At 28.6% G+C, this 22750-nt stretch overlaps 2 protein-coding genes across 3 annotated transcripts; both read left to right on the top strand.

The window, feature by feature from the left end:
* Nucleotides 1-843: 843 nt before the first annotated feature.
* Nucleotides 844-1722, top strand: LOC149878904 (E3 SUMO-protein ligase ZBED1-like). Its single transcript, XM_090071235.1, has one exon. It carries the CDS (start codon nucleotides 844-846, stop codon nucleotides 1720-1722), a length of 879 nt encoding a protein of 292 aa, XP_089927361.1.
* A 1281-nt stretch (nucleotides 1723-3003) lies between these two features.
* Nucleotides 3004-22537, top strand: LOC149878903 (uncharacterized). 2 transcript variants are annotated; one of them, XM_090071770.1, is made up of 24 exons: nucleotides 3004-3125; nucleotides 8192-8303; nucleotides 9171-9517; nucleotides 9808-10782; nucleotides 10914-11076; nucleotides 11258-11414; nucleotides 11814-12016; nucleotides 12132-12413; nucleotides 12925-13002; nucleotides 13198-13485; nucleotides 13569-13721; nucleotides 13810-14034; nucleotides 15065-15297; nucleotides 15519-15701; nucleotides 17489-17612; nucleotides 18835-18981; nucleotides 19093-19190; nucleotides 19723-20154; nucleotides 20264-20428; nucleotides 20620-20776; nucleotides 20946-21149; nucleotides 21230-21298; nucleotides 21426-21640; nucleotides 22049-22537. In XM_090071770.1, the coding sequence occupies exons 2-24, from the start codon at nucleotides 8198-8200 to the stop codon at nucleotides 22160-22162; spliced, it is 5118 nt and encodes a 1705-aa protein (XP_089927896.1). In that variant the 5' UTR covers nucleotides 3004-3125; nucleotides 8192-8197; the 3' UTR covers nucleotides 22163-22537. The 2 variants fall into 2 exon arrangements, with proteins under 2 accessions (XP_089927896.1, XP_089927895.1); XM_090071769.1 differs by having other exon boundaries at nucleotides 3023-3130.
* Nucleotides 22538-22750: the final 213 nt, after the last annotated feature.

The raw sequence follows: 22750 nt of genomic DNA, 5'->3' as shown, positions 1-22750 counted from the left end.
TTCATGGAACCATTTAAAACGTGACCATAAAAAACTACACGTAGAAGCCACAAAAAAGCGCACATCTGCTACTAAAAGAAAAAAGAATTCCGATAACACAATCGAGCAATCATCAAGTTCCTCGTTAAATTCGTATTTTATTCGACCTCCAATAGATACAGTTATTAAAAAAAACTTCGACCGTGCAGTGCTTAGATTTGTAATTGAAGATGGAAGATCATTTGAGACAACTTCTGGATCTGGCTTTATTAATCTGTGCTCGGTGCTTACTCAAGGGCAATATCATCCACCACATCCAACCACTTTATCTCGAAATTTAGGTGACATGGTCGATGATTTATATATTGACTTCCAACAAAGTATAAAAAGCCAGTTAATCTCCAAACCTAGCATCACTTTTGATCACTTTAAAGCCGACAATGGCGATAACTTTCTTGTTTCTACTTGCCACTTTATTTCATCCTCTTGGGTTTTAGAATCATGCTGTTTATCAGTTGTAAATCTGGAAGTAATAAATGCTTGTCACAAAGCTACTTCCACTGAAGAAATTTTAAGAAATGTGCTGTCAAAATTTGACTTGACTTCAGATAATATTTTCCGAGCTACAACCGATACTACTCCTAGTATGCCATGCACACTTAAACTTCTTGGGATTGATTGGCTAGGCTGTTGTGCTCATAAACTCCAACTTTGTGTGAAATCAGCTATACACAACAAACCAATTCTTTTACATTAATTAGCAAGGCTCATAAAATAGTAGGATTTTTTCACTCATCATCAGTTGGACAGGCAGCTCTCAAAAAGTATCAGATTTCTCAAGGAAAACCTGAGTCAAAGCCTCCAATGGATGTGGAAACGCGCTTTAACAGCACTTCTTATTGGAATGGATTAAAAAAAAAAAATGATTCTATAGAGATTGCTCTAGTTGAGTGTTCACACAAAAAAAACTGTATGAAAGTGCCACCAACTTGTCTAACTGAAACACAAGTGCAATTATTAACAGCAGTCGCTCCTATTTTTAATGCAGTATCTGAAGCCACCACTATACTAAGTGCGGAAAAAAGCGTAAGCATTAGTTTTGTTTATCCGTGCATTACAACTTTGAAAAATTATCTTCGCTCGATGGATAAAAGAGGGATGGGTAAATTTGTTGACGATCTTATTACGCAGTTGGAAATGAGGTTTGATTTAAGTGAAGAAGTTTTTCTTACCGCTACTTTCTTAGACCCTCGATTTAAATCAGAAATGTTTACTTTGGCAGAGAAACAAATCGTAAAATCTTATCTAATGACATCTGAAAAAAAACACGATTTAAATATCACTATGATTCCCGCTGAAATTCAACTCGAAGTAGCAAATTTGTCATCTGAAACAAATGGAATTTTTGATAAAATGTTTGAACATATCTCTAAATATCGTACTCTACCAGAGAAAAGAACTTTAGATGAGCAATTAAATTTTGGAACTACTGCATACATCGAAGAGAAAACATTGGGACGTTCAGATTGTTCTATTCTCTACTGGAAAAACAAACGGAACATTTTCCCTTTATTATCAAAAGTTGCAACTGATTTTCTTGCTGTTCAAGCTACAAATTGTTCGTCTGAAAGAGTTAACTCTGTGGGAGGAGGAGTGATCGACAGTAAACGCAATAGTCTCTCCGAGCAAAATGCGGAACGGTTAATTTGGGCTAGAAGTAACAAAAAGTGTTTGTTCAAATAACATTCAAATTTCGTAATATTTTTTGTATACATAAAAATAAAGATAAAAAACTTAAATTTCTTTCAATTAGTGATTCGATTCGTGATTCGATTCGATTCGCGAATCAAGACCTGCTTCGATTCGAGATTCGATTCGAAACTAAAAATGCCGATTCGCAGGGCCCTAATTTAATCAATGTTAGGCCAAGAATTTGACCAAAAAAAATTTTTTTTTAGACCAAAATTAAGATAAGGAAAAAAAGTATAAGTTGGTTTATGCTTGTATTTTTTTGTTTAAAAAAAATAATAATAATAATTTCTTAATAATAATTTTCGTCTCTTTATAAGACAGAATTGTTTTAAGCTGATAGAAAAATCTAAAAAAGTTATTGATGCAGAAGAGGCTGGGCAATCATGATGATGATGATGATGAGGAGGAGGAGGATGATAATGATGATGATGATGATGATGATGATGATGATGATGATGATGATGATGATGATGATGATGATGATGATGATGATGATGATGATGATGATGATAATAGTTATTATTATTTTTATTCTTATTGTTAACATTATTGTTAATATTATTATTACTATTACTATCCTTATTATTATTATTATTATTTTTATTATTATTATTATTATTATTATTACTATTATTATTATTATTATTATTATTATTATTATTATTATTATTATTATTATTATTATTATTATTATTATTATTATTACTATTATTATCCTTATTATTATTATTATTGTTATTATTATTATTATTATTATTATTATTATTATTATTATTATTATTATTATTATTATTATTATTACTATTATTATTATTATTATTATTATTATTATTATTATTATTATTATTATTATTATTATTATTATTATTATTATTATTATTATTATTATTATTATTATTATTATTATTATTATTATTATTATTATCATTATTATTACTATTACTATTATTAATTTTATTATTATTATAATGAAAATAGTAACAATAATAATAATGATAATGATAATAATGATAATTATAATGACATTAATAATAAGAATAGTAATAATAGTCATAATAATAATAAAAATAGTAATTATAGTAACAGCAGAGGCGACTGCAAAAATAATAATGATAATAAGGAATGAAAAAAAAAAGCAATTTATAATTTAGCAATACGAATATTAAATTTTAGTAAATTGATCAGTGAAGCAACGAAGTTTATGTCTTGTGCGTAAATGCTGTTTGTAAGCTGTTGTTTTCGTTAGCTCAGTGAATAAGTTAAGAAAATGGACACTGAACATATTGAGGATGAATTACACAGCTTTCATAATCAGTATTAGAGTTATGCATTGGTTATAGAAAACTTTTGGTCTTAATATACTGATACTTTGACACACGTTATACCAATACACTGTAAGGTTGGTAAATCCGTTTTTAATAGCTCATATAAAGAATAGAATATTGGTCAATGATCTTAAAAATCCCTTATTTTTAAGTTCATTTTACCCGATTTCTCCCCCCAATAACACCTAAAGTAAATATTTTTAGTTTCCAATCAAATTATTTTAAATAAAAGTAAACACTTTTTTTGCATATATATATATATATATATATATATATATATATATATATATTTCATTATATATATATAATGAAATTAAAAATCAATTTTTGTATCGCTCGCCAAGAATTGCAGCGCTAAAGTATCTAAAACATCGGTATAAATATGTGCATTGTGTGATTCTGGATGTGTTTTTAGCGGGTCAAACCTCAGACATCCTAATCTGTAACCACTCCGCTCCGCCCAAATAGTGGGTTGAAATTGCGTTTATTTTATCAAAATGTTTTATCATTTTTTATCGTCAGAATGCTTGGTTTTTATTTATTTTTGTAACTTTCTAGTTTTACTTATTTTTATTATTTTCTGTATGTGAAGTCGGTAAAGCATAAACACTTTTTTTGCACATCTATTTTCAAAATCTGAAAATAAAGATAACGAATAATATAATTTTACATTAATTATCCAGGGATAATTGCTGACGTTGAGAGATGCCTGATGTATTTACAAGCTTCAGACACGCTGAATGATTTGGTTTTTAATCTTTTTATTTTATTAATTTAAGGTTTGCTCTAAAAAACAAAGGGAAATTTTTTCACATTTGTTTAAAACAAGATGAAGTATGTTTAAAAATATTTTCAGTCAGATTTACTTTTTCCGCTTAATCCCTTTTGGGTTTTAGATAAAAGTTCTTTTGGGTTTCTAATTAAAAGTATAAATAATTGCTCTGAATTCATAAGAACTATCTCTGATGATTAATTTGGGCATCTTATACCGTTGCCAAAAGCTTAATTATGAGTTAAAAGTATCTCAGTGACTCAAAACAACAAAAAAAATGGCTATAAACTTCTCACAACTTTTTTTTTCAAAGTGTCCTTTTTTTTTATTAATGTTTCATTACAATGGTTTTTTATTCAAAAAAAAAAAGCAATTTTTTCATAAAATTTATTTTTCATATTTTATAGTTAACAAAAGTTAAAAAATTATTATTTACATAGAAATCTGAAAAATAAGGGATTTTTATTTAATGAAAATGGAGACTTTTCTATTAAATAAAAGTCTGTATTTACTTTAAAAATAGTTTTTTGATAATATGTTTTATATATATATATAAAAAAAAAATCTGATCTTTTTTTTCAAATTAAAGAATTTTCTAAAATAAAATAGAATATATACATTTTTTTTTTGCTTTATTTATCAGCTAAAAATGTTCCACCGAATTCCATGGAGATATGTTTTTTTTTTCAGCTAACATTTTTAAATGGAGATATGTTTTTTTTTTCAGTTAACATTTTAGAATAGAAAGGGATTGCTGCGGTGTATATCTTTTAGAAAACATAAGACTTATCAAGGAAAACCATTACCAGATGGAGTTACTCAAATGATTTTAATGTAATTAATGAAATAAACATAAAAAGTCTGAAATAAAACTTTGTTTCTATGCATCAGCATCCTTTCAAAACCATTGCTATACAAATTTCAATTAGAGTAATGTATAAAAACGTTTATTTGTGGCTTGAAAACCTAACGCGGGCATAAACAAGTATTCTCGCTAGGGTGGACTGAAAATAACTTTTTTTTAGAAATTCAATTATCCTCTCTGATTTCTATATTAATTACAGGAAAACAAAAAAAAAAGAGACCAAGATGAGCAAATTTGGACAAGAATTACCCCCTGCAGCAATTTTTTGGCCAAAATAGACAAATTTTCAGAGTTTCCCATATTTGAAACTTTTTTTCCAAATAATGATTTGTAGTATCCTTCCTTTTGAATGCATTATTATTTGTCTATTAACAGGTTATTTTAAAGGAGTTTTGGAACAGGTGCGTTTACTATATAATATAACATATATTGAGGAAAAATTGTACTCATTAGTGTCATAATGTGACTTGCGGTTAAATATTGGCTTATTCTTCCTAGGTTGAAGACGGACACCTCTTATAACATCTTCATCTCACCAAAAATCACCATCTTTACACAACATTTTACAGCTTGAGTGTGTACCTCTTTCAGTTGCTCATCAGTGAGCTGTATTATTAGTGGAGGCTCCGTCCGCTGTTAATTACTCCAACCAATCAACTCCCACGTATTCTCTGCCATAAAATTGAGAGTAGGAACTTTAAACTGCCGCATACTTTTTTGATTAGTTTTTATACTTCTTTGTTCTCTAGCTCTCTGTACACGAGTAACACCTAGTTCTCAGATATGTGGCTGCTCACCTGATATCATTCCCAGAAGGATATTTTCTTTATCATCAAAGAATGATTTTGTTTGAATAACTTTTTCTACTACCTTACGTAATCCAGCAGATAGATACCGTGATTTTACTATTGTGCTGCAAAGGTGCCTGCTGCCATGAAGGATAGAAGACTCTTTCTAGATGATAAGCAACATAGGGGCATAAACACGCATAATTAGTGTTGCTATAGTCTATAGTTACCAAATTTAATGAGGAATTGCTGGTAGAAATATATAATCCAAGTATCTTATTGCCACTGGTGAGCTACCTAGAATGAGCCAGTTTTCCAGGGCTGAGCTTCTACAGGTTGGTAGAACAAGTGCAACTTAGCCGATTGGACTGTCCGATCTCTTTTGCCATCAAAGTACTACGCCTTCACTTGGACTTCATCAACTTTCAGGTCATCCCTGATTTTCATGCGCTCACACCATATCTTGCTCCGTTCAATAACTTATGTTTTGCCATCATGTTGTCATTGCTGCTGCAGATCTGTCTGAGAGTCTATGGTGGTCACAGATCAATGAAAGAGAAGTGAGAGACAATCACATCTGTTTTGAAGATAAAGATGATGCTGGAATGTTTTTTATCAATTGCAGGTCGTTTTAAAGTATAAGGTGTGGCAGAAATGACAGAATCTTGTGGTACTACATCAGTAAGGTTTGAGCTCTGTTTGCTTCGGATATTCTACAGTTTTGCTGTAACTTCTTTGTCTATTGATCCAATAGCTATTTTACGCTCACTCCTTTCATCTTCCAGGAATGTGTGTTCCATAGCTGGTACCATATTATCTTTGGCACAGCAGCGTTTCTTTATATCTTTGTATTGTCAAACAGTTTGGTTAGTTTGTCCTTACAGAGCTGAAAGCTTTTCTTTTTTTTCGCAGTCAGAAGTTGGAGTTATTTGTAATATTTTGCTCTGTTTAAAAAGGTTAAAATCTCTCTTTGTTAAAGATTTAAATGATGACACAGTTGGTTTGCTGTATTTTCCCCGAATATTTAAAACCAACATTGCTGTTGAAGTTGCTTCATTCTTTTTGTTGGTTTTTCTAGAAAGATTTTGTAAAATATATATTTAATTGTACTATTATTTGAGAAATAATAAGTACTATAGCTTGGTTTCATTTTCTTGCAAATACAGTATATGCCGCATAATATCTAGTCCGGTTGGCTGTTGCACCTCAGAGAGTGGCTTTGAATGGCCAAAGAATGGATGATCTGATTAAAATTTTAACATTTTATTTACTGAAATATAATTATCAAAGTATTATAATATTAGTTATACTATAATATTAGCATAATTAATTATACTATAATATTAGCATAGTATTAGCGAAGCATTAAGCTGTGCTGAGAAACATGCATAGTTCTAATAATTTTATTATATAGAAAACATCATAAGAAAAACAGTGATATGATTTTAAACTTATAATATTTAAGAAACAAACTTGTTTCAGAAAATGTTGTATTACAGGCTAAATGTTGTATTACAAGCTAAATTCAAACAAAATCAATCTAGCAATAGTAAGTAACTCGAAGGTATGTACGTCACTCTGATTATTTTGGCCATGATACTTATGGATAATACAAACTGATACCTAATATGTTATCAATTTGAAGCTTCTTCAATTTGATAACATATTAGGTATCAGTTTGTATTTCAAAATACTTTGAAAAGATGTTAAATTTGCGCTATCAATAATAAGTAATATAAGTTAAAAATTGCAGGGGGTTATTCTTAACCAATTTTGCTCATCGTGGTCTCATTTTTTTTAGTTTTCCTGTAATTAATATAGAAATCAGAGTGAAAAATTGAATTTTTAAAAAAAAATTATTTTAACGGTGCGCGTCAATGGTGCGCGTCAATAATGCGCGTAATAAAAAGATTTTTATTAACAAATTTGAATTGTTTGATCCTAAAAACATTTATTTCAACATAAAACATGTTTATTTACAATGTTTATCAGAGTTTGTTGAGTTTTTGCCAATTTTTTTTTATCATTTTGAGTCAGTATTCACAATTTTTTGATTCTATTATTGTAAATAAAGCCTGACTGAGCTTTAGTAGCGAACGAAAAATCCTCCCCTTTTGTAACCCATATAAACATTCTCACCACGTGTGTACCACGGTGCGATAGCTTAAGCTAAATACTTTGTTTGAAATTATGTGGACTGTTACATATGACTATCATAAATACAAAATTCCCATGCAAGTATCTTATTACCTGGGGAAAATTTTCACTGCAGTAACATTGCTGTTCTAGTGTTTTTGTTATAATATTATGATAAATAATGGCTGCTAATTTCAGATTCAGGTATTTCTTAAAAAGTTACGAAAGTAATTTTAAAATGTTTGCAGTCTTATCTGTTTTTGTAATGATTTTAGTAGTAATACATAGGGATGGATATACAATTTTTAAATTAGAAAAAGATTGTAATGATCATGATACACAGCTCTTACCATTTATATTCAGCATTCTTGCTAATTAACTTTTATTAATTAGGGTTTTAGGGTATTCTATAAATTTTAGAAAGTTTTTAGGTTTAAATAACTAACATCACTCAATTTTAAAGTTAAGAAGTAACAAATACAAATTTTATATTAAATTTTACTACTTTTGAACTACTACCATTTTTCTCATCTCAATTGAAGATATATATATTTATAAATCTTTCTAATTTTAGGTCAGGATGCACTTGGTCATTATTCTTACTGCATTCATATGCTTTGCTGAATCTAACCAACATGTAAAAACACAGCTTCAAAAGAGAGATATTTTTAATCTACAGAGTGAAAGTAACACTTTTTGTTGTTGATAAAGAATAACTTCATATTATATATAAGTTTTAGAAGGAATTTGATGTCAAGTTTGAATCATTTACTTGTTTATCAACTTTCAAATTATGCACATAAATAGTATTAAACATTAAATCAAATAAATTAAGCTGAATAGTTGCATTTACTTGTATTATTCTATGCTAATATAAAATGACATAAGCATATATATATATATATATATATATATATATATATATATATATATATATATATATATATATATATATATATATATATATATATATATATTTATACATATATATATTTTAAATGACGACATCTTGTATGAGAGTTGAATAAATTTAATATATGAACTTCAATAAATACGAATTCTCTCAATACTAATTTTTTATTTTATCTAAGAAATTTTCGCTAGATTATTGATACTAGCATCTTCAGCTTTAATTACAAAAATTTGTAATTAAATTTCGCTAGATTATTGATACTAGCATCTTCAGCTTTAATTACAAAAATTTGTAATTAAAGCTGAAGATGCTAGTATCAATAATCTAGCGAAAATTTCTTAGATAAAATAAAAAATTAGTATTGAGAGAATTCGTATTTATTGAAGTTCATATATTAAACATATATATATATATATATATATATATATATATATATATATATATATATATATATATATATATATATATATATATATATATATATACATATATATATATATATATATATATATATATATATATATATGTATATATATACATATATGTATATATATACATATATGTATATGTATACATATATATTTTTAGAGAAATTAAAAAGTTTGCACAAGATTTATATATCTATTGGTTTTTACTTTAGATGGTTTACCTTCATTTGCAGCATTATTTGGAGAAAAAACCCCTGATGGTGGAACCTCTTTTGAGGTCATGGGATGTACTATCAAAAATACTAAAAATGGTTGTGTTTGGACATTAGTACCAGATGAAGCATGTGTTGAGAAGCTATCACTTAATAAAGTATTTGAATTGCTTGCAAGCAAAACAGAGAAGTTTAAGAGCTTACAAAATTTGACAAAAAGTGCTTTCTCACCTGGTGCTTTTGTAGTCAAACAATTTGTTTTGTCTACATGTGGTGAATTGAAAGGTGATGTTCAATTTAGCTGTCAGTCTGTCCAGCCTTTTGATGTTATCAAAGATAAGTTAAAAGTGAGTACCTAAGAAAGTTAATCCATTTTTGATATATCGTTTTGTTAAATAAATTACTAGCGTAGTTTTTTTTTAACTTGTTTATAAAACTTGTTTACTTACAAATCAAATTAACAACCGATCAGATCATCAACCATGATGAAATTATCAGCCAATCACCTCATGGAACAAACAGATGAAATTAGTTTAATTATCCTTAATTATTTTTGTTAACTGTTAAATGTTTATTTATATGTTTAAAAAGAATCATAACAATTATTTTTAACAAAAATTCAAAATATTTGTTTTAGATAATTAAAGGTGATTTAGACTTGAAGTTTAATTATTTGGAGCTGCAAGAAGAATTTAGTTTTAGCAACGTTGAGTTTGACATAAAAGGTACTGTAGAAATCGCAGGCCAAATTTTATCTGTTCAAGCAAAAAAGGACAAAAAAACTTCCTCATCAACTCTAAAAGTATTTGCAGAAGAAATCAAAGTTACGGATTTCTCAAAGTTCTTTTTAAAAAACAAAGAAGTTGCTTCCGCTGAAGTAATTGCTGGAAAAGAAGATGAAAACGGGGAAGCTATTGTCAACGAAGGAGGCATTTTCTCCAAAATGTTTATTGAAAAACCAATAATCAAAGTTCTGAGAAACGAAGATGGAAGCTACGAAATTGTTATAAATGGTAAGGCCACTGGGATTACAGGGCTAGGAGACATAAATGCTTTGTTAGTTGTTCAGAAAACAGATGATGGCCCTGTTGGAGTAGGTGTTGTTGCTTCTCTTAAGCAAATTCAACCACTAAAAGTCATTTCAGCAATTATCAAAAAAGACCTGAATGAAATAGAAATAATAAAAGATCTTGTCTTAGATATTTCAATAGAGTATGCTAACAAAGATATACTAAAGTTAAAAGACTCAGAAATCAAAGAGCTATTAAAAGCTTCTATTCCAACTCATTCAGAAAGTCTTTCAGAAGGTACCATTGTTAGTCTTAATATTCCAGTAAACAAAATTCTAAAGAACATTGGCTCTCCTGCAAACCTAAACAACATACCAAAAGACATGGCGTTCCAAGTGATCATAAAGAGCGAGAAGGTTTCTTTTGTATTTCCTCCAGACATTTTTGAAGACGGAATGAATATTTTAGCTGCATTAGCTCCTAAAGCCACTGAGCTTCTTAACAAATACGTCTTTAAGTCAAAGTTTAAGATTCTTTTCAAAAAGTATGATGTGAACATTAAAACCAAAGAAGTAGAAATTTCCATACAGATCCCTGATGAGGTACGTTCTTTTTACGCACATAAAGCATTCAAAAGATGAAAGAGTTCTTTTGTACAGACTTGCTATTAGTAAAAAAATAAACATTTTTTGTTTGTAATGACCAACTAAATGCATTTAGTATACTTTTGTAGATCACTCTTGGTAATACCTTCATATCTGTTAAAAACGCAGAGTTTCAACTTAAGCATGATGTTAAAGGGAAGTTCCACTTTTTGCTAAATGCTGAGCTCCAGCTAGCTGGTTCATCAATTAAGATTAAAGTAGAAAAAAAAGATGAGAAGTTTGATTTAAAAGGTAAAAAGATGTTTTACATTGGCCTAATACTTTTGTGCAATATTTTAAATCTTTGAAACAAACAGTTAAATAAGCCAAACTTTTTTCTAACAATGACATATGTTAGAAAAAGGTTTGACTTCTTTAACTGTTTGTTTCCTTCTTATCTTAACACTTCTAAATGAAATGTTTTTATTTTCAGGCTCTATTGCTTTCCTTTCATCTGTTGAATTTATAAAAGCGTTTGGTACTAAAGGGCTGTCTGCTGAAATGGAATCCAAAATGTCAAAGTTTAATTTTGGAATCAAAGATCTTACTGTAACAGCTCAGTTTGGTCTTGGAGTTCCACAGGAGGTTAGGTAAGTAACCGGTTGTAGTTTTAAAAAGCTTCTTCAAAGTTTCAGTAGATTTTTTTTCTATTTAGTCTATGTTCAAAAAGTACATTTTTACTTTACATACAAAGTAAAAAGCACATATTTACGTTTTTTAGTGTAATTTAGTTCTATCGATTTTGAACCCAGAAAAAGCTTCCTTAAAAAGTCTGTGTAAATGATATGTAGTTGATTAAATCAAATGTTAAGCAGAACATCAAATTAAAAAAAAAATGGAAAAAATGAAAAAAAATGTTTCATCATTAAGGTGGTTCAATCATAAGTTGCATATTGTAAAAAATACATACCGAAGCTATAATTTTACGGAGGAATAGCTAAGAAGTGGTTCAATGAATAAATTGAGACAATGTTTTTTTTTTAACTTAGATTGATAGGAAATCCTATTTTATTTAATTGGGAAGGAATGAAACTTGAAGCGTATATGCTAAGCAAAGAAATCCCAGTCTATCAGCTTCCTAAGCTGTCTGAAAACTTCATTGTAAGTAATGACAATCACGCTGCTCAGTTCATGAATCAAAGTAGTGTTTCAGCAACAAATCTCAATCCGTACAAGGTTAACTTTCGTCTAGGTTAGGTTTATCATTTTTAGTTTACTTTGTTGTTTTTCTGTTTTTCAAAAAAAAAAAAAAATTACAGAGGAAAATATTTTGCTATATAGAGTTATCTGGTTTTTTGAAATTTCAGCTAAGAGAAACAGAACTGACTCAGGGGAAGAAGTTGATTATGAAGTAGAGAAAGAAGAAGAAGAGACAGAAGGCTCAGCAATCGAAAGTTCTGATGTGAAAAGGGAGTTAACAAATGCTTATACCCACAAAGAGGAACAAGTAGTTTCAAGCAAAAGGGCTATGAGCGAAAGACAAATGGGGTTGGCGATTTTCATGAAAGATATCCGTATCGACAACATTTTTCAACATCTTTTTAACAAAACCATCATGGGCACTAACTGGATGGTCAATCTTAACATTGGTAAACAGTTTCAAAAATCTTTTAGCTAAATGTTATCATACATTATGATTATTTACTTATATTACATCACAGTAAAACAACAGTAAAATGAACTTTGACTCCATTATCAGAACTTTCATTTATGTTCCTTCCGCAACATCTTTGCAAATATTTTAGTAACTCATAATGATTTTGTCACAGCTGATAAACAATCAAAGAGTTTTTCTTTTTCTGAAAGAATACGCATGACAAGACCTTTCAACTGAGATTTCAAATTGTTGTGTCCTTTATTGAAAGTTGTTGAAGTTGTAACTTATTGCATTACAAGTTAATGTGAGAGACAAGATGCTAATTAAGTGAACTGATGTTGCTAGAAATATATGACAAGTAGTTCTTACATTTTATCTTCTTTAATCATATTTCTATCTCCGTTGTTTTTCTGCAAAAACAACGGAGATAAGTATGTCAATCAATAAAGAAAAAGATTTTTGTAAAAGCAAGTACTATAAATATATATTTGTTTTTTGTTCAGCGCTTATTGTATCAAGTACTGACAAAAATTCATTCACCTTGCCTGAAGTTAAAAATGCTGTTAAAGAAGTTAAGAAAGGTAAGGACATCATTTTCAGTATTTTAGTTTTGTTACTGAAGCTTTGTTTTTTATCTCTTACTTTTTAGACTAGTTAAAGTTATTTTATTTTTTGCAATTCTTTTATTTATGCTGTAGTTTTTTGTTAATTCTTTTCCTGTAAGTCATAAAATAAATCTTTTTACTATTGCTAAAAATGGTTTGAAAATTGTTTAGGAATATACTTTCGAGGGACATTGACAATACCAGAAGATTGTTTGAAAAACGAACTTTGTGAATTTGCAAAGAAGAGGATGTCCCCAAATGCTATACTATTTGTAACTGCTGGATTTCAAGATGATAACTTTTTTTTACAAGCTGGTTATGAAGGAGGGTCATTGGAGCTCAGCAAAACGGCTGTGTTAAACTCGATATACTTTGAGGTGAAATTCGGATTAAAGAATGAGTTGTCTTTAAATGGCAAACTGACACTGAAGTTAAAACCAGAACCTTTGGTATTTGAAGGTGAGTCAATTAGTTTTAAAACATTTTCTTATTTATGCAGTTATTTTAACTGTTGATAAGTTACTCATGTTTTTCCTTGTTAGTTTCTATAAGATTGCATGCAACTGGTGGTTTGGAACTAGCTGGAACAATGCGTGGTATATGGCAGAATCCTTTCGGAATACCTAATTTGGCTTTTGGAAATGCTGGCATCAGCGTTGCACTTCAACTTCCAGTATTTACTTTACGTAGTTTTGGTAAGTTTTTTCATCATGCCACTTTAGATGTGTAGTAGATTTCAATTTTGACTGAAGACACTAATGTTCTGTGTCTTTTCTCTCTCAGCGCTCTCAGGTGAAGTGCGTCTTGGAGTTCCAGGAAAGGAAATCATTGTAAAAGCTGCAGGTGGAATGGACATGGCAATAGACAATCATTTCTATGCAGAAATCAATAAGCTTTCAGTAGGTGCATGCTCTGAGGCATTTGGTTACAATTTGAAACTTCCCCAAGTGATCTTAGATTCAGGTTTTCCAGAGGGACTCACGATAGGATTTTCTTCTAACCCAAAAGGTAGAACTAATTTTTTGAAAGGTGTTTTAGATAAAAAAAATTTATTTTTATCTCAATATTGTTATCAGTTCTAGAAAGGTTTTTACTGGTACAGGTAAGTACAAATATACTTATTGTTTGTATATTTTTTTAAATCAAAGAGATGGTCTCTGTTGATAGCCCTAGTTGTAACATACATGCGGCGGTTTCGGAGTTAAATTTCTCTTCTATGGTGATAAATTTCTGGTCACTGAATCTAGCATTTTCAGGATTGAATTTCATGTGGCAAGTCTTCAGGAGTTTTACTTGTCAAAGTTTTTCTTGAGGACCAGTTGTTGCATAAAGCTTATTCTTGTGATGTTTGAATGTCAACATATTTAGATCATCTTTAAAATGCAGTGAATATTTTGTGACAAATTGTGATCACTGGCTAGTTTCTGCTGGGAATGAGCTAGATTTCAACAAATTTTTCTTCGTAATCAGCTTGTTTGCCTTTTTCTTGTTTCTGATGCAGGAGAAGTTTGTGTCTTCTTTCTTTTGATAGATTCAGTGTTGTGAAACCTGTAATAGCTGTTGTACACAGTCTTATGTTTGTTTCTTGTGAGTCCCACCTTCTGTATGGCAGTTGAAGATTGAATTTCTTGTTGAAAGTGATCATTGTGATATAAGGGTCTCTCTCATCGATTGCTGTAGCCTGAAAAGAGAAAGAAAAGGAATCGTGGCTGCAAGTCATCTCTTTATCCTTGACAGGCATTTTAATCATTAAATGAATCCAATTGGCACAGATTTGGTACCTGTAATTAGCATATTACTCTGGTGTAAAACTAAATCACCCTGTATTTTATCTCTCTTAATACTAAATATAAATTTTGTAAATCATCTTTAAGATTTTTTAGATAGAATTCATCTTTATTTTGAATGAATAATTAAAAGTAATATTCATTTTCAAGAACAAAAGATTTTTTTAAAAGGAGAATTTATATCAACTTTAACTTTTTTTTTTTTTAATCAGTTTTGATTAAACAAAAGTTGTTAATTTTTCAATTTTCAGGCAAGGAGATTAAGCAGCTCGGTAAAAAGATTGACTTTGGATTCCAGCTGAAGGGTTTACTTCATGTTCTTGGTTTCAAAGCCTATAGTAGAGTAGTGGTCAATCCAAAGAAACTTCTAGTTGACTGTGAATTATCACCTATTGAAATTTTCAATGGTGCTCTGAAGTTGGCAAGATCTTTAAAAGATCAAGAAAATGGACCAAAGATCTTAATCGAAATTTCTCCCACATCAGTAGGCATTAATTTCTTAACTTGAATTTTACTTTATATTTTTTATTTACTAGATAGTTTTTCTGGGAACAGCAAATGGCAATCAAACTTAACTAAATCCATGTGTAAAACAATTTTTTTACTTTTGCATAAATATAGCTTTGTTGATCAACTATAGAGCATCATTATTTTATGCAGATCAAAGTGTTGTATATGGTATGCTGTTTCAACATTTATTTATAGGCTAAGTTCTTTATACAAGGTGCTATTTGGATTCTGGGTATATCATCAGCTGTTACAATTGACATTGGTGAAAGAGGCATGCAGTTTGATGTCTCAGGAAGTCTGTTTGGTATAGTTGCTGCAAATTTGTCTGTAAAGGCTCCGTATGGAAAAGAAATGAATTTAGACAAAGCTGGATTTCAGGTAATTAAAAGCGTTAAAAACTCTTGCTTTTTAATTACCAATAAACAGAGGTGAGCACTTCCGATGTAAGCTCCATTATTCCGATATTCCGCTAGTATTGTGCAAAGAAAAAAATGATGGACTATCGGACTAATATATGTATCGGACTTTGACTATCAAACTGGTAATATAAGATATCCAATATTTTGATAACTATCAGACTATTTAAAAAGTATCCGACTGTGGGGCTAAAAAAATTACTATTTGACTTCAGTTATTGGACTGTCCAATAGTTGTATTTTTGTCCTCTGTATTTTTATATCTGTAATAAATTATTTTTTTTGAACTAGTTCAGATTAAAAAGTTATGACAATGATATTTGAGGTGTGTGTATTTGTTCTGCACCATTATATCATATTCTGTTATAGCCTTTTTAGTTTTTACTTTTCAACAATCGAATTATGATTTTCTAATTAATAAGTTTCAAATTACACATGCACACACACATAAACCCCATCACTGTGGTGCCCATACAATCAACTAATGGCAATAGTAGATGTTAGAAAAGTGACCTTCTACTCTTTAGTTTTAGTTGTGTTTCCAAACTGAATCAATGTTTGTCAAAAATTAAATCTACAAAACAGTACTTGTTACAAAATTCTTAACAATATAGCTTCTTTAGTATGTATTCATTATTTTTTTTAGTTCATTCATAATTTAACATAAAGGATAATGAATATTGTTTTCCTAATTTTTGCAGAGAGAAAATTTTAGAAATGAAAACTCTTTAAAATCAGCCTCTTTTTTTTTTTTGTTTCTTTGGTAGAGTTTAGAAATCTGTCTGATTTTGTGGTTTTGAAAAGAATTTAAGAATATTGTAGCTTTTTTACAATCTGATTTAAAAGTGGTAAACTAGTTATCAAAACCTTAGCAAAAGTAATAGTTTTTTTTGCCAGTATACTTTTCCTTATCTATAAATATAAGTAATTAACTGATTTTGTGAATGAAACTTGCTCGGTATTTTAACTTATGTTAGGATAGGATAATGCAGATTGGTTAAGTCTAGGCTAAGCTAAGTAGGATAGATTAGGCTAAGCTAATCTTATTTAGGATAGGTTAGGCTAGGCTAATGTAGGTAAGGAAAAAAAAGTTACCCCCTCCTCCTGTAGAAAAAACCTAGTTACACCCCTGGCTCTTTGAAAAACTAGTGTTCCTCAAAAGAAATCTCCACCTGCTGGATGAGAAGTGGATGGCCCTGATGGAGAGGGCAGTCGATTGATTTCATAGCTTATGTACTTTTTGTGTTAAAAAAATAAATTCAACATATGCCTAGTTTTTCTTGCACTGTATTTATTAAACTTTGTATGTAAGTTAAGAGTGCACACTCTACTTATAAATCTAAAGCCATGCTTTCAATTTTGAAAAACTTAGCCAAAAGTGTAAATTTTTCAAAATAAATAAAAAAAATCAAAAATAGCTTTTAAATTTTTAAAGCTATTGGACTATCGGAATATTGATAATTGGACTGGCAAATCAAAAAAATATTAGGCTATCAAGATATTGGACTATCAGATATCAGACTCAAAAAAACATAATGTGCCCAGCTCTGCCATTATGTACTTACAACTCTTACATACTGTATACTTGAATACATTTTACATTAAAGTTTAACTAAAAGGTCTAAGTTAAAACTGTTGTAAAGGTGGTTTATGTTATGGAAATGATCTTTTTAGAATTTAAAACAATTTAAGACATTTTCAAAGATTATTTTCAAAGATTGGATTAATATTGGTTTGTTAAATATTTAGGTTGCAGCTTGTTTATCAGCTGATTTAAAGGAGGCAACCAGTGAGGCTAATAATGTGGTTAAAGATGCTGTTGTAAAAACAAAAAAACTTGTTTCAACTACTAATGCTAAAGTCAATGAGCATTGTAGGGTTTTTATGCATTTTATTATTTTAAAAAAATCATTGTTACTGAGATGTTCATCAAAAATGTTTTAATCTTTCAACTAAGTAGAGGTCACTTTTTAACCCTTTTTAAAGTTCAAATTTCTAAAAGGTCCCACATAGACCACCTCAGATTTTGGGGAGCCTTATTTTGGCAATGTATATCAATGAGATAAGCAATTGCTGAGAATTTCAGTTCAGTATCTTATATAGTTCTTAAGTAATAGCTGATTAAAAAAGTAGGTCATTTTATATGAATTCTTCCTCATCAAGTGAAAACTAAGTAAAAAATTGAAACTGACTTTTGACATTTTTCCAAAATGGCAGGCTAATCTTGAGCTTTTCCATTCTAAGTTAATGATTTTAAAGAGAATTATTCGTAAAAATTAGCTTTTGAAATGCTACAAATTAATTTGGATGTTGATATACTCATACTGGATAGACGTTTGGATAAATTCAGGTGATAGAGCTCTTTTTTCAAAAGTTATGAATCATTAAAAAGCACCAGTTTTTAAAATTGTCTTTGATTCAAAAGGTTCATTTTGAATCAAAGACAATTTTAAAAAGCACCAGTTTTTAAAATTGTCTTTGATTCAAAAGGTTCATTACCTGTGTTTTATCAAATAAAAGATTTTTATAGAACCCAATCATGCTTGTGCATTTGAAAAAAATAAAGTTGATACAATCTTAGGTGAATGATCTTTTGAATCAGTGAGTTGTTTAAAAAACTTTTTTTTAAGAACAAGTTCTTTATTTTTTTTGAAATTGTAAAAATCGTAAAAATTTAAGTTTAGCCTGTCAAGTAAAAATGTTAAAATTCAGAACTTCAAATTTTTTTCATATCTGAATTGTCATATTATATTCTCTCAAAATGGAGATTTTACTTAAAGGCAACCATTTTTTAAATTACCAATTTTCAATGCTCACTTAAATATTAAGCTGAAATTTTCAGTTTTATTCTTTTTCAGCTTATCTCATTGATAAACACAATCCAACAAGTTTCATTAAAATCTGAGGTGGTTCATGTGGGAGCCATTAGTCTACTTGGCTTAGTAGGAACCTAATGTCTAAAAGCCTTAACGTGTAACTATTACTAAAAAAGCTAATCAAACTTTAAAATCTTTATACTTTAAAAAATTCATGAAATGGTAAAAAATTTCAATTAAAATGTGTAACAATTTCTAATTTTTATAATGGGTTTTTAGCCTCATGGTACAGTAAAATTGATTCAAGAGTGGAATCTTTAAAGAAAAATGCACAGAAAATTCTCTATAAAATGGGTGTTACAGCTGATAAGATTAAAAATTACCAAAGTAAAATTGACCAAGGTTGTGCAGACAAATGTAATGGTGGTAAGTGCCTTTTTAAAAGTTTTTATCTGGGTTTTCTGGTTTTTAAAAATTTTTTCATTTGATTTTTTTCTTTTTTTTTTTAAAAAAATCTTTTTCATTTTTCTTTTACAGTTAATGGATATTTTAAAAAGAAGTTATGTTTTGCAAATTGTGTTGTTAATAAAAAATTTGTCTCTGTCAAAGTTGCCATGAAGAAAGGGAAACAAGAGGTAAGTAAAATGTAATAAAACAAGTTTATTTTATTAATAAAAAAATTATTTTATTTTGCTCTGCATCTGTTTGCCAAAGTAGTAGGAAAAATTTTGTCATTTTTGTTGCTTAAAAGCTAAAAAAAAATTAAAAGTTTTTTTAACAATTTTTATTTAAACTATCTTATTATTATACTATCTTAATATTATACTATAATTTAATTGTTTTAAACTTCATTTTTATATATATATATATATATATATATATATATATATATATATATATATATGTATATATATATATATATATATATATATATATATATATATATATATATATATATATATATATATATATATATACTATCTTATTATTAATTTATCTTATTATTATACTATCATTTAATTGTTTTAAACTTCATTTATATATATATATATATATATATATATATATATATATATATATATATATATATATATATATATATATATATATATATATATATATTAACACTGCCTTTGTTGAAATATATAAGTTTAGTTTTAATTTAAGGTACGTGAGTTGCGATACAACTTAATTATGAGTATCTTGAATTCAGCAAAAAAATTGTTAGAGAAATCTAAAAAAGTTATTGATGAAGTACAGAATATATACAGAAGTGTCAGCAAATATGCTGAAGCCGGACTAAAAGCAGCAAAAGATATTGCTGAATATGTAAAAAAGAACATTATTGAGATTCATCATGCCTGTTTTAGTACTTCTCTTGAGTTAGCATCAAAGGCTTGCTTTGCTGTCAAAGTTAATGTTACTGTTATGGGCAAGCATAATAAAGCTCTTGAAGCAGAAACATGTATACAGACTGGATTTCTGAAAACAATTGGCAAAGCAATAACAGATAAACTCTATCCTGGACTACTAGCAATTGGAGAAAAACTTAAAAAAACAAAAGCAAAGTTTTTTAAAGTGGATGAAGACAAAAAAGAAGTGTGTTTTTGTGTTATAAGTTATATTACCTATACTGTGTATTGATTTATCCCTCATGGGATGTATTTTATGATACCTTAAGAAATTTAATGAAAATTTAATGTTACAGGTAGATAAAGAAAATGCTGAAAATGAAAAAGTAGTCAAGAAACTTGAGAAAAAAGTAAACAATAATGATTACAAAGATGATGATGATGACAATGATGAGATTGAGGATATGGAGGAGGAGAAAAGTTTTGGTGGTTTTATTGGTGATAAAAAGACCAAAAGAATGGTGCAAGTTTTGGAATTTTATTTGTGTTCTATTGCTAATTTTTTGTTTTTTTCTGTTCATTTTTTTGAGTAAAATTTTTCTTTGTATCATAAAATTTAAAATTTTTCTTTCATAATACTTAAAGTTCTAAAAGAAATAAGTAAAAAACTTTTAGCTTATTTAAATATCTATAATTTTGAAATTTACTTTAGAATGATATACATCATAATATTTCAATGGATGAGATAAGGCATCAAATATACAATGAGTTTCATGAAGTGTCTCTAACTGATAGGGATGTCCTTGAAGCTTTGGATGTAAATCCTGACTATACACTGGAGATAAATTTTGCAGAAGATGAGTCAGTGGGTATGTTCTTTCTCTTCAGTTAAGAAACGATAAATAGTAGTGTTTTAATTTTGCTAAGTAATTTATATTATCCACCACTCAATGTAAAAAGAATTTTTATAATTTACTTTTTTCAAAGTTTTTCTCTTTGCCATGTATTTTAAGCTTCATGCTTCAACAATCTCTTTAGATATGAATGAATTGACCCAGCAGTTAGTAACTGAGAAAAATAAATGTAAGCTGGCACAAGGACTAGTGCGAAATTATGGTAGAATTTCAGACCGCTTGAACAAAATGCTGGCATTTTTAGAAAATCAAAAAGACATGCATAAAAAGCAGTCTTTAGGTGTTGATCATATGTTCAATAGTTTGGAGAAGGCAGCTATCGAAAAATGTATGTTCGATTTTTACAAAACATTTTTTTAAAAAAGAAGCTAATAATTTTGATTTAATGTTTTTCAACTCATTTTATAGGTAAGCGAGCAAAATGTAGTGAGAGACAAACTGAGGAATTAGTTTTCTTAGCGCACAGTCTGACTCATGGTAACCTTGATTTTTCTTCACTTCTTGTGTGTTTAAAATTCTGTTATCAACTTCATTTTGTTTAATTATTTTAAAGATTTTAAGTGTCTGTTTAATGTTTAGTTTTCTTTTTCTTTTAAACATCAAGCCCATGCAGTACGTACTAAAAAACTAGATGAAGACTTTGAAGCAATTGGTAAGAGACTCATCAAAAGGGAGAGAGAGATGATGACTCGAAAGATTGATAAAAGTGGTATGAGTGTGAAAAAGTTTCTGTCCAAACTTAAATATGCTACTGAAACTGCTTCCCTGCTTCAAAGCAATAAAAAGGAATACAGATCGCATTTAAATGCATCTTACAGGGTAAATCTTTAATATGACTCATTCAAACTTTCTTAATAAATGGCTGTGTATTTGATTATCATGAGGCTTTTTCTTAAAAGTCTGGAACGTTTTTACTAATAAAACCATCTTTTTTATATGATGTTCACTTGTTATCATACTTTCAACATTAGTTATTTTTACCATTTTACTCCACAAGAATCTTAATCTTTTTAACTTATGATTTTGTTAAAGTTTTAACTTTTATAACCATGTCTCTGTTGTTTTGTTTTGTTTTTTTTGTTTTCTTTTTTTGAATTTTAAAAAGAGTATAAGTTACATTGGATTTTTGTTTTACACTTATTATATATTGAGTTGCTAGGTTACTGAATCAAGTTATTTATCGTTTCAAGACTCACTTCTAGACTTTTATGATTATGTTCACTTTAGGCTGTACAAGATCTGTTGCAGGGTGACCAACCATACAAAGACGCTGCTCGAAACTTTCAATCGATGAAAAAGAATTTAACATACCTAAGAGAAAATATTCCTTGTGCAGCATAGAATAATATTTTTTTAGAAATATTAAGCACGAACTAAAACTGTTATGAGGTACAGTGGAGATCCATAAGCTCTGGATAGTTATGGAAATTGTATTTAAGGTTGCCATATTTTTGAGAGAGAAAAAGTCCTGTGAATAGTTAGATATTGCTTTTATGTGCAACATTTAATGATATTTTAGTCAAATTATTCCACATAAATTGGAAAGACTTTTTTTTCGGATATTTATATTAACAGACTTATTGTCTATTATTGTTAGAAGCTTATTTATTATATTTATTTAGCACTAAAGGTTATTATCATAAAATTCTATAATGTAGTTTTTTTAAATACTGAAAAACAAATGTGAATATAATACAAAACAACTTGTTGAATTAACTATTAAAAAGTTTTTAGTATCGGTCTTGATTCACCTTTGTGCTGTAAATTCTACCTGTATCTTTGTAAGCTCTGAAGACTGCAGAAATATTAGTGTGGATAATGATGCCAAAATTTTTTTTTTTTTTTTTTGTCTACAATCAAAAAAACTTCATTTTTCCATCAGAATCCTTAAGGTTGCTACTAAAAAAAAGGATTTAACTTTTTACGTTT

Source organism: Hydra viridissima, unplaced genomic scaffold, assembly GCF_058129835.1.
Source record: "Hydra viridissima isolate aposymbiotic clone 2 unplaced genomic scaffold, HvirCarnegie_v1 scaffold_14, whole genome shotgun sequence".
NCBI classification, from domain to species: domain Eukaryota; kingdom Metazoa; phylum Cnidaria; class Hydrozoa; order Anthoathecata; family Hydridae; genus Hydra; species Hydra viridissima.
The sequence above is the reverse complement of the archived record's forward strand: the minus strand, read 5'-3'. Positions and strand labels throughout refer to the sequence as shown.

Excerpts from the sequence above, each read along its gene's own strand:
- LOC149878904 (XM_090071235.1), top strand. The coding sequence starts at position 844 with ATGGATGTGGAAACGCGCTTTAACAGCACTTCTTATTGGAATGGATTA.
- LOC149878903 (XM_090071770.1), top strand. The coding sequence starts at position 8,198 with ATGCACTTGGTCATTATTCTTACTGCATTCATATGCTTTGCTGAATCT. Across the intron at positions 14,035-15,064 it reads ATTTTCTTCTAACCCAAAAG|GCAAGGAGATTAAGCAGCTC; the intron begins GTAGAACTAATT and ends TTCAATTTTCAG. Across the intron at positions 21,641-22,048 it reads ATTTAAATGCATCTTACAGG|GCTGTACAAGATCTGTTGCA; the intron begins GTAAATCTTTAA and ends TGTTCACTTTAG.